A 12,877-nucleotide genomic window follows, 5' to 3' on the forward strand; every position below is an offset into this window, starting at 1 on the left:
GATGCGACTTTGTCAAACGCGACCTCTCAGGGTGCAACAGGGGAACAAGGTACGGGTTACAAAACACGTGATCTTACTTTCGCATATACATATTCCAAAGTTAGCTTAGGACACCTTTAATATTATTTTTATATCAAATGATATTAAGCCCTGAAGTTGACGAAATTGGCCATTGGCCATTTCGAGTGCCGTTTTGGAAGCGATTTTGTCAAACGCGACCTCTCAGGGTGCAACAGGGGAACAAGGTACGGGGTTCAAACCCCTGATCTTACTTTCACATATACATATTACGAAATTAGCTTAGGATATATTTAACGTTATTTTTATATCAAATGATATTAAGGCAAAAGTTGACGAAATTGGCCATTTGGCCATTTCGAGTGCCGGTTTGGAAGCGATTTTGTCAAACGCCACCTTTCAGGGTGCAACAAGGAAGCAAGATACGGCATTCAAACCTCGTGAACTTACTTTCACATATACATATTACAAAATCAGCTTAGGTCATCTTTGATATTATTGGTATATCAAATTATATTAAGCTCCGAAGGTGATCAAATTGGCCATTTGGTCATTTCCAGTGCCGTTCTGGAAGCGATTTTGTCAAACGCGACCTCTCAAGGTGCAATAGGGGAACAAGGCACGGGGCTCAAACCCCGTGATCTTACTTTCAGATATACGAATTACAAAATCAGCTTTGGACGTCTTTAATATTATTGTTATATCAAGTGATATTAAGCCCCGAATTTTATTAAATTATCCATTTGGCCATTTCGTGTGCCGTTTTGCAAGCGATTTTGTCAAACGGGACCTCTCAGGGTGCAACAGGGGAAAAGGTACGGGGCTGAAATCCCGTCATCTTACTTTCAGATATACATATTACAAATTCACCTAAGGACATCTTTAATATTATTGTTATATCAAATGATTGTTATCTAAGTTAGAAACTGCAACATCTGAATTGTAATTGTCTGTTCTTGTGTTGTTGTAAATTGCCGTGTGACCTATCCACCTGCGACTACACCTACAAGTATAGGTAAACAGTATTGTAAATACACTAAAATAAAATTCACTCAGTGTTTCTTCCTGGTTTTCCTTTAAATAATCAATCAATCAATCACTCAGTGTTCTCTACTTCTTCACGGCCTCGTGTGTCGGTGACCTCCTGTGTTCCTACCCACTGCTGGGGTTTGGGAATTACACGCCTTCGATTCTGAATGTATTTAGTTCTGCACCAAAATCTCTGGTCCAACGAAGTCGCGTTTGATCAAATCATTACCAGTCGCAGACGCCATCGCACTGGCATTGGCATCGCCACAGCACTCGCAGGCGCCAAATTGTTCATTTCTTCCATTTCATTTAGTAATAACTCTGGATATAAACATGATATCGAAGATGTGATCATTTAATTACGTAGTCTGTATATCATGCTTAATAGCTATGAGTCCGCGGTCCATACCTGTTTCCCTTGCTACATCCTGCGAAGTAGCGTTTGGTCGAATCATCATTTTCAAGCGACCAAAGAACAAGCAGGAGACAAGATCACACACAAGTCGCTCTGTTGTTGTTTCGTGTTTGTTTTTTGGTCGCTTGTGGATTTACACCAGCCAGCCCAATATATATGCTTCAGACATTTTGCCAAATCGTCGCCCAAGTGGCACTCACTGGCGCCAAATTGTCAGTTTCCTCTATTTTAGCTCGTAATAACTCTTGATACCAACTTGATACTGACGGCATCGTAAAATTACGAAGTATGTGTATCGTCTGCGGACCGTAGCTGTTGTCCTTGCTGCACACTTAGATCTCGCATTTAGTCACTTTGTCGTTAGAAGGCTATCACAGGCGTCAACCTACCAATTTCATCCGGCAATCTCCGGATATCTGGAAAGTCTCATGCTCGTTCCCACAGTTATACATTACGTCTTATTGTTTATCTTAGTCGAAAGCTCCCGGGAGTGTTATCGATGTTGTTATCAGGTCAGGGCGCGAAAAGGGAATTGTTCGCCTCAGATATGTCTTCCTCTCGCTGCCCAAATCTGTTCCTCCTCACGTACTCAGGCGCCACCCTGTAAACTTAGCTTCCTTGAGTAGTTTTCTGCTATCAGGTCAAGCCGGGTTTCAGAGGGGGTGTCCCTGAATGCTGCTCTTGTGCCGAAAATTGCCACTTCCAGATAGCTCACTGTGCAATGATGCAACGAGGTACAGGTATTCCAGGCAAGGGCAGATCCAGGATCTTTTCTGCCGGCTGACGCTCAGGCGGCAGCAAACGTCACCGCTCTCTGGTGCCACGTGACCGGCGCTCTTCGGCACGTCACCACTTTCTGATCTCCGGAGCGGCAGTCGGAGGCAGCCGGATATCTTGTCCTCCCGGCACAGATTCTGACGACCGACGGCGTCTGCTGCCGGCAGAAGGAGAAGGTGACGCAGGGGATACTTATCGCGCTTGCTTTTTATTTCATCAGGTTTGTTCTGTATGTGTCCCATACAACATCATTCACTGTACTATAGCCAATTTCTATAGAACGCCAACGATGCTTGGCTTTACCGCGAAAGTGGTGGAACGACACACCGGCGCAGCAGCTTCGGAACAATTATGCAATGCATAGATAGACGCCTACAATGTAGTGTTGCATATGAAGCTTTTTCTCTACGTGGGACGAAACAGACACGGAATACAAAGCATGAATTTTATAAACGCGGATATTTCTTTCGCTGGACAGACCCTGACTACACATAATCGTTCGCTTGCACCTTTCCAATACATGTATAAAAACATAATAATTGGAAGCTGCTCGTCCTACTGAAAGGAAAATAAAAATTGATTTGATTTAATTTAATTTAATGAATTATTGACTACCTGTAGCTCGACATTACAGCTTCATCGCCAGTCCATCACTTGTCGGCACGCTGTCGCGACTATATTGATGCTCAGCATCGATATACGGTTCATTAGTGGAAAATAAAGCCGGATATGACAACGTCTATTCTCAAAATACTCCGACAGGCGTTTGGGTCGTCCACACGGAGATTTCGGTTAATGCTGTTTTACATTCCATAGCGCTTCTTCGGAATCTATTCTTTGGCCCATATCGTGTCCCGTTTCTCACGTGAATGCACTCTGAATCATCCACAAGGAGCCCAAGCGCAATAAGTTTTTTCTTTCATCGGTCCATCCCAAGCAGCACAATGTACTGAAAGTCGAGTGCAATAGGGGTGGTCGGTATTCGTCTTATCAGAGTACTTCAGTTTCACGAGCCTGTTCAAGGCCATCCACCTACCCGTCCACCCCTATTGCACTCGACTTTCAGTACATTTTGCTGCTTGGGATCCTACGCTAGACACAGACGATATGCTAGCGCGAATAGAGAAGGGATAGGAAAACTGACAGCCGCCGGAAAAATGACTCATATGAATGCTAGAAAACGAGCGGGCGTCTTCAGACGCGTAGTGACCTTGTTTATCTCGGATATCCTCTCACTCCTTCCCGACTTGCTGCCGGCAGAAAACTGACTCGTGTGAATACAGGGTAAGTGCTGTCCTCCCTTCTGACCCCATAGGCGTTGTGTGAGATTGTGCAAGGACACCCTCAATTCATTTACGCTTTCGGAACGCGTACCCGTAATCTAGGATTGTCCTGAATTTTTACTCTGCCCGTGTTAGCCTTCTTTGTGTGTTTTGTTGTTCATCTAAGACATGTTCATTAACAAGACTGTGCGAAGTGGGGCACGTTCGCTTTTTTCTCTCCCTTCCTTTATAGAGTTATTCCACAACCTACTAGCATTCGTGACTAAAGTTCGGCAAGCTATTTCTTTATGGGATGACGATTCGGTTCAGAACCTGCGTGCTTAAAGAAGATGAGAATTTTTATCTGCAGCTGTTGAGTTACAGGTGTAACAGGTGTAATATTGTTCTTCCACGCTTCGTAATTCTATTTGCAACTTCTTGTTCAGTACTTCTTCTTCATAATGGTCGCAGCGTTCACAGAGAAACGTACTTTTTTCGTATGTGGGCGACTAGACGTATAGCCGTCCAGATACCACTATCATCATTGTTACGTCATTTGTACAATTGTAGCACCCAATCAGACGCCAACGGGAAGGTACACATAACGTCGTCTTGTCAGGTCAGAGAGTAGTCTAGAAGCAGCGAGAGAAAGTGACGAACTTACGCGGGTTGGCAGGATATGGCTTAAAATATTGGACAGAAAGTGTGGGACCGTACAATATACTTCTGTGCGTTCGTTTGACGAGCCTTGTTTTCTGTGATGTGGTGCAATTCACTTTCCTTCTGCCTCTGACGACGATGACAGCACACAGCGTATAGGCATTTCGTCTACCGGCGTTTACGTCTATTCGCTCGAAGGCGCTCGGACTCATAGCGAATACACGGCTCGGAGCCCCTCCGAGCGAATAAACGTAAGCGCCCTACAAAGAACGTGGACACCTTTCTTTTTTTCTGCACATGCTTTATGCAATAAGGCATAAAACAAGGAGAAATCCGTGTTCACGTTGAAAAACAGTGGTGGACAAACGGACCACGGAACGGACCCGAGGTAACCGTGATCACATATTGGTTGGATACGTGCCTATTGGATTCATCTGAACAAAAGGTGTCACAGAAAACAAGATACAATCACTCCTTATATAGCCTGTGACTTATTCATAACAAAAGTCCTGATACAACCTTGTCAAGTAACGTCTGTAAGCTCTATATGAAACATCTGTAAGCGTTCCTCCCCCGAAGAATCACAGACATTATCACAATGAGTATCAGGATTACATTGCCATCATGTCAAGTATGCGTTCTTTTTTAAATCCGCTCCTAGCACCACGCAGGTGGAGCCAGCGTCGTATGTCCCCTACCGGCGCTGCGCAAAATGTTGGGTAGTAAAGGGTGCGTATCCTCGCTTGCTTTGACTACACGATTTGACTGCGTTGCGGCTGTTCCCGCTCTACTTGGCCTTAGAAATATTGCAGCTAAAGTTGTTGGTTGTTGTTATGACACGTTTTCTGGCCCATGAACTGCCTGGACATTTTTTTGGACTAAGTAGCGCTGTCAAAGGGTCAAGGATCTGTGAATGCACATCATTCGGCTGAAGATTTCCTGGGGTATTGTCGTAACGTGTGCTGGCTTGGACTCATGCCAAAATCCCTGACTTTTGCGAAATTCTATTTCCGCACGCATGTAATCTCACAAGTTATCGATTTGCCCAATTGTTATGTTGCGGTTGAACGGTTATGGTATTCTTATGGTTTTTGTTAGATATGTAGAGTTAAAACACGCGGAGAGGTAGGTCACGGATACGTTGGTCCCTGAGTTTGCATAAACTATTCACAAACAGTACGGGTGACAATGAATTTCAATTAAAATTGCCGCGGATACTGAGCTGGCGTTTCCTTGGCCTGGTGGCTCTCTGGTATCAACGAAATTATGTTTGTGAGAGCGCATTGCACAACTTTAATAGTATATTCTGCAGAAACGTTCGAAATGAAAATGAAATTTCGAAAATGCAGAACTACACAGCAATTTTTAGACATTCTTTCATTGAACAGTAGACATGACGGCACCTTTAGCTTAATAATTACGTAAGGTCTCTTGAGGTTCATGATTAAAAGCGTTAAAACCCCAGTGCCGGGGAGCTAAAAAGTCAGACACATGCACTGACGCCGTTTTGCGTTGTTGCCGTTTAGAAAGTCCTGTAATGAGAGGGGTGGATTTCCTCATAATTTGCTGCACACTTAATGCTGAGTTTCAGTATAACCGTGGTATAACGTACGCTGACGCCTTTGCGCACCTAAGGGAAAGCGTTGGTGGTTCGCACGCGCAAGACACAAGCAGCGCATTGCGCAGAACCAAGAGGCTATTCCTTACATATACGCAAAAGCGACAGCGTACGGTATGCTAAAACTCATTATTATTTGTTACGGGCCTTTCCTATCAGGATGATCGTGTAGTACCGCAATTTCACCTCTCCCTCGAATTCCACAAGGAATGTATCAAAAGAGAACACCAACCCATCCGCCAGAAACGTGAAAACGTAAAACACACCGAAAAAAAAGAAAGAAAAGCATAAGAAGAAAAAGAAACCAGTAAAAACCAGCAACCGTAAAAATGTCAAACCCACGGAAGAAAGTGGGAGTATTCGACTCCTTTTTCATTTCGGCGAGATTTTCCTGGCTAGAGTCATGCATAGCAAGCTCGTCGCGTCTTATACATGTTTCATTACAAAAAATTACAAACGTGCAGTGTAACTTTGTCTAACCTAGAGCCACTAAATAAATGTGCGCTGTACTGAGCGATTGTAATAAGCTTCGCTTGAGTGGACACCATTTAGCGAGACAAGTCAAACCGAAGGAAAGCAGGAGACCCGCCTGAAGTTACTACTCAAATGTTAACACGTGGCCGGTAGAGGGCGCTCCAGCTGCTGGAGAAACACTACTGCAAGGAGCGGATAGGCGGTCAATTGATGGAAGCGTTTGCCTAACGGGGCCGAAGAGTGTCCTCAAATGAGAGGAAGGTTTTCCAACCCCAGGTTTTTAATCTATAGCATATCGTTATCATGTGTACCGTACTCATTAGGCTCGGACAAGAACAGACGCAGCAAGGTGCGGGGTTCAATGGGGTAGGTTTTGCACAACGTGAGCTTCAACTCAGATAAACTGGATCAAACAACAACCGAGAAAATCACTGTTGCCGCTCACGGTGCGCCGTTACCACAGGGACAGATATGAGCCCTTACTAATTCGCACATAAAACTGCTGATAAAGGCGGCGTTTAATGCGGCAGATTCTTCCTGTGTTTTTTCTGTGAGAATCATAAGACTCAGGATTTTTATATCAAAACGTATGAGAGCCTCATGTGTGTTAACCACGTTCAAGCAGCGAAAATGAGAGTGTTCTTGCAAGTTTTGTCGCTGTTGCAGTTATATGTTCAACTATCTTGGAAGTGTCTTACACAAATTTTATGTCTTTCAACACAGGGCTATTCGTCACGCCATCTTCACTGATCTTCGTTGGTACGGATCGGGAAATATAAATCGGTACACATACCGTGTTCAGAGGATCATCCTGGATGTATTTTTCCAGCTGCTAAGCGAGGATACTAGGTACGTATACACCGTCAAAGCTGAGTAAGCTTTCAAGTGCCCTAATCGTGACATCTTAGACATTTAATGCCGTCACGAATCAATAAACAGCTATGCTACAGGACAGCTATGCTACAGCTACAGGATGATGTTAAAGGGACCATGAAATGATTTTCGCGAATTCCGAGTACTCTGGCGGATACAGTTCTCACGATCCCTCACTATCATACACACAATGACTTTTAGCCGTATTCAGTGCACCGGGGGGCGCAGTTACCACGCAAAAATAGCGAAGCGTGACCGCCGGATACATCCTTTCGAAGCGGGCTTACGTCATCAACGTCCACTCCTCCCAGCCAATTGTGGACGACCTGGAGCACACACCCCGCGGGACCACGTGCGTGCATAATTTCGGTTTGGACAACAACTCCGTCGTATATCTGCCGTCGAAATCAGTAGAAATATGGCGAAACGCAAATTGTCAGCGATGGAGGAAGAGATTATGCGACGCACACAGCGTCTACGTATCGTTCGGTACGCAGCAGCTCCCAAAAATGCCACCTGCATCGGTATTTTCTGAAGAAGAAGAAGTTGACAGAGGAAAACGGTGCTCCGGTATAACCATGATGACAATCAATGATTATATTGTACTTCTGGTAGGATTCTGTGTCAGCGATTAGATGCAATTTAGGTCCAGGTAAAATTAAAACATATTTCATGGCGCAGTTGCAAGCTTGCTTGCTAATTTTGCAATTTGCTCCCATTAGACCGTGTGTGAATCGGCAACATCCTCTGTGTATGATGTCACGGCCAGTTCGTCTCGCAGGCGGGTCGCAGCAGCCGCCGTTCACTGCCGTGGTTAATATCGAATAGTTTCGCTGTTTGAACTATCTTCAGCTTCATAATTCACATGGTGAATGCTTCAGTACAGAGGAACAAATTAAAAATGACGGTAGGCTTGTCGAATGTCCTTTCATGGTACCATTAAGAAAAGGGAACCGATTTCATCAGAGGAACGAAACGCGACGACAGGTGTATGACGATCACATATGAATTTCGTCACTGCAGGCTGATCAGCGTGCTTCTTTATTGTCATGAGTGTGCTGCGCAGCTCATTGCAAGAGGTGTCACAAACGACCGTTCCTGGAGCCTTCACGGTGCTAGAACCGTCTTGTGAACTCATCTTCTTGTGACCCTACTTTCTAAGAAAAAAAGTAGAATCTCCTACCCAAGCTGGTCAACCCACGTGCGCTTTCTCCTCGCGTATATAAGCGGCATCGTCCCTTTCCCATGCTCCCCTCTCTCACGTTTGCTCTAAGAAACGAAGGGTAGAACTTCCTACCCAAGCTGGTAGAACGACAGTTTCAACCCTGTAGTTTGTTTCTACTCTGCAGGTATACCCAAAAGGTAAAACCGGTTTGAGTAGAAATGTGGTTGCTATACAGCTCTACCCGAGATGGGTAGAAAAGTATACCCTTCTTTTCTTTTTTCTTAGAGTGTATCTCCTGGAACGAAGAAGAAGCCTCCGGGTCTACATTCGCAGAACCGTTTAACAATGAAAAATGCGCACGAAGAACTAAATCAATGTTCTTTTTCTAACAGTTATTTTTCTTTCTGTACAGCGGCTGGCTGTATGACAGTGCGTTCCTGCAGCTACACCTCATATTCTCTAACGGTTTATGCTTATAGGTGTGGTACCAATAACTTAAAGGTCACAGCCTGGTACATCCGTACGTACATGGAAACTGACACGGATGTCCAAAAGGTTAGTGTGTTCATAACATTCATTAATATTAGTGCAGTCAGTTGTAACGAGGGTAGAGCCAAGCGTTCCGTGCAGCAGATGAAAATGGGGTAAAATGAAACGCGGGACATTATGAGACACTTCGAAAGAGACATCTCATGATACTAAAGGTTGATTAGATTGAGAGTTGTTTCTGCTTTCCCACTTTCGTTGAATTATAATTGTCATGATTGGTCGAAAAGTACCTGCGAAAGAAACAAGAAACAAATGAGAAAACAGACACCCTGTGTCGGTGGGGTTCGGACTCGAGTGGGAGAATTGAATACTACATTGTGTTTTCTCTCGATGCATGCACGTTGATTTTCGGGGACCTCTAACCACTGTTGCTGTTGTGAATTGTTGTCAACTAATCGGGGTGAAACACGAGGAAAATGCCTCTTTCGACCATTAGGGTACTTTGAGAACATGATGTACTCTGGATACAACACAAAAACTTTGCGTTCTGGGAGGATTATAGTATATATATATATATATATATATATATATATATATATAGTATAATGCAGGGGGAAAAGCCATTAAAGGAACAAACAAATGATGCTATATAGTATAAGATATATTATGTGTTCCCAGGGGATTGAGGACTGCATCGTTAGGGATAGACGTTTACGTAATCCTTCGATCGAACCTTTATTCTCGTCGTCGCCTCTGCAATGCCCCCTCCTGCTCTTCTTATTTCCCTAGCCAATCAATCCGAAGCATCGGATTCGAAGCTTCCATGTTTGGCATCGCGGCCGAATTTTGCTGAACACTATGTCGCGCCAGGGCGTCTTTTGTCCCTTGGCATACGAGCAACAACCTCGCAGCACATTTTTGTGCTGGGAAGCGATTACACTTACATTGGTGCACTAGCGTTCCTAACATAAGAGGTATACTTAACCACCACTACGCAATTCTCTCACAATCGCATCCGATGATCGGAAATTTGTCCGAGCCAGTGCCGTAGCCACGGCCGTAACCTACCGCCGAGCAAGGAATGTTCAAGACAGATTGCCGGATATGCGTGTATTCCGTATATCGAGACGGTGTTGAAACAGAGAGAGAGAGAGAGGACGGCGCTATGTTAGGGATAAGCGTACCGTGTAGCCCTTCGTTCCCGACTTTGTTCTACTCGAAAATTTGGAACCCGAGGAAGGGGCAGAGGAGGGACGGCACACGACACGTTCCCGAGAACGTGGCTTTCGAGAACGTGTCGTGTGTCGTCCCTCCTCTGTCCCTTTCTTGGGTTCCAAATTTTTGCACCATGTACCAGCTGGCCTGCACCCTTGCCCTTTTGCCATTTGTTCTACTCGTCGTCTCTCCGATATCGCCCTCTCCCATCCTCCTTTCCCTGCCCACTGGTTACAATCATACTAATAATCATTCGCCGTCTTATTTCGCGAGACAGTTGCGATCGTGAGCGACATCACAGCAGTCGGGTGTGTGGATTAATTCTGTACAGTTGAGGATTCTTTGACGTGCACCGAAATCTCGACATACGGTACACCACATTTAACGTCCCTCGCGGAAGACGGCAGTTCGAGTAACTCGTATTCTTCTACCCAGATGACACGGGACTGTGTCATCTGTGTGTGTCTGTGTGTGTGTGACCTGGTTTGATCCCGTGATCTTCGGATCGGCAGGCGGACACGCTACCGACTACGCCGATGGTTACAGAATAGAGGACGGTGCCGCATTGTGTACCTGTGACTCCTTATTCAAACTGCACGAAGTCTCAGTTAACCTACAGCCCCGCATATGTACGCTAACTAACATATATGCTCCTAATTACATTTAGGGTCTGACTTTTTCGGGTTAAATGTCTTTGCTGGATTTGAGAGGGGGGGGGAGGTATCGCGTTACTTTTTTCTTTCTGTCCAGCAAGCGTCCCGTAGTATAAAGGGGCACATCTTGGTCCAACATACATACGTCGCATCTATAGTCCCAAAACCAGCGGCATGGCCGAGTGGGTTAAGGCGTCTCGCTCGTTGGTGTCGTGCTGACTGGGAGGTGGTGGGTTCGAATCCTACCACCGGCTGTGCTGACTGAGGTTTTCCCTGGGTTTTCCGAAGACTATCCAGACGAATGTCAGCACAGTTCCCCCTGACGTCGGCCCACGGCGCGTACTAACCCCCCTGTCCCCCTTTCCTTCCTGCTGTCCTGTCTCCATCTGTACGCCGCTCATACCCACAGTTGCTTCGCGGCGCTAGCACGAAAGTGACAAAAAATATTGTCCCGAACACCCCAGCAGTACCATTGGGCGGACTACAAGGCTCGAGAACCGAACCGCCTCAGGGTTTTTGTTTGGTGCTGTCATGGACATGCGATAATTTTCTTCAATGGAGGCAGCCCAGTACCGAACCAAAACAGAATTCACACATTGAAAGATGTATTTATTTATTTATTTGAGCCCTTGTTTTTGCCCTATTTGTCCCTTGTATGTTGTTCCAGCCTCAGAACATCAGTTATATCAGAACTCACACGACATTTTTCAATTATATCAGTATACTAGCTGACTGTTCTGTTTGGCGAGGCGACACATTTTATCCCGAGGGGCCGGACAAAATTAGACGCCTGTAGCTTTCAAATATAACTCTTCACTTCAATGTTCGGCTGAAGAACAGGGCATCCATCGTCGATTCTTTTCAACGCTAGAAGCATTGAGTGTGTGCCCGCATTGTTCTTTCTCAATTTCAACAAAAAAGTTTATTGAATCAAAATTTCGCCTCGTTTTACCCCACTTTACCCTGCTCCATGGAAGGCAGCCGATGTCCCGTGTATATCTTCAGCCAAATCACACGAAGTATTCACATAGACACCGGGTTGAGGTTTTCACCTAACCCTGTCGCGTCACGACATGACTGATTTGCGCGCCGCATTCATTAAAAATTATTTGGGCGCGTTTTGCTTTAGTAGGGGAATGGCCGCAGCAGAACGACTTGATTTGCAGGAAAGACGGCATATCACCTTGTGGGGTACCATTTACTTCCCAGGAACGTGGTGTAAGATCGTCATAGAAATGTGATTAAATCGGGGTGTCGGACCGCAAAAATACGGGTTTGGTTCCGGTTGGGGTTCGCGTTGCTTGGATTTCATTCCGGTTCAGCTCCGGTTCAGTCGCGCCAAAAATCGAACCGGTTTGTAAGCCGGTTCGCGGCCTCGAACCGGTTCGCGAACCTGTTCAACGCTTCCGTCTTATATCTTCATAAAAATTATGTTGTCGTGAAACTGCTGTTGTCTGCATGGACGTTTTTAGTGGCCGGGTACTCCCTTTAGCGAGAGAAAGGAGGAATGGATGCACACTTGCAAATAGCATCCGCGCTGATGGTGTAGTCCAGCTACTGTCTTCCCAAAATCGTTTTTTTTTTTTTTTTCACACGCATAGTGCCACCAAGATATACTTAAATGAAGCCAAATAAGATAGGCAGAATTTTACATAGACAAGGGTGCTGAGGGGGAGGGATTTATTGGCAGAAAAAAATAGGAAAAAAGGAAAGGGGAAGGGTCAGCGATGCAGCACGCCGGCTTGCTATTCCCTAAAAAAAGAAAAAAGGAAAAATATAAACAAAAGAAAAGGAAATAACAAAATGAGAAATAAATAAATAAAAACAAGAAAATTTGAAAAAGACACTCGGCTCACAGAGCTCAGGAGGCCCGTGTCACGCAGAAAGCGGAGCACCGCTCTTGTGACTCTCTACTGGTTAGCTCGCTGCACAGGACCAAGGAGTGTTGCGAGAGAAACGTATGTCCATCCGTCAGTGCACCCAAGCTCTGAGAGGTGTTGCCACAGCACGGCTCGATGATGGTGGTGACGCTGACAGTGGAGGAGCTGATGAGAGATATCGTCTTCTACGGCGCAGCAGGGGCAAGTAGGAGATGAGACGCGGCCCATTTTGAACAGGAGTGAACGGATGAGGGCAACGTTCAGCCGAAGACGATGTAGAAGGGACCTCTCGCGGGTACAGCGGCAGCCGATGACAAACTCCAGTGAGGGGTCGATGGACTCCAGGAAC

General features: G+C 45.4%; 1 protein-coding gene across 2 annotated transcripts in view; it reads left to right on the plus strand.

The window, feature by feature from the left end:
• Window positions 1-12,877, plus strand: part of LOC135378632 (thyrotropin-releasing hormone-degrading ectoenzyme-like) — a 294,976-nt gene that overhangs the window by 279,597 nt on the left and 2,502 nt on the right. For both annotated transcript variants that reach the window (XM_064611715.1, XM_064611714.1), the window contains 2 exons: window positions 6,977-7,102; window positions 8,771-8,846. In XM_064611715.1, coding sequence (XP_064467785.1) covers window positions 6,977-7,102; window positions 8,771-8,846 — 202 coding nt within the window. The remainder of the gene's footprint in view (window positions 1-6,976; window positions 7,103-8,770; window positions 8,847-12,877) is intronic.

Source organism: Ornithodoros turicata, chromosome 1 (genome assembly GCF_037126465.1).
Source record: "Ornithodoros turicata isolate Travis chromosome 1, ASM3712646v1, whole genome shotgun sequence".
Classification (NCBI taxonomy): Eukaryota; Metazoa; Arthropoda; class Arachnida; order Ixodida; family Argasidae; genus Ornithodoros; species Ornithodoros turicata.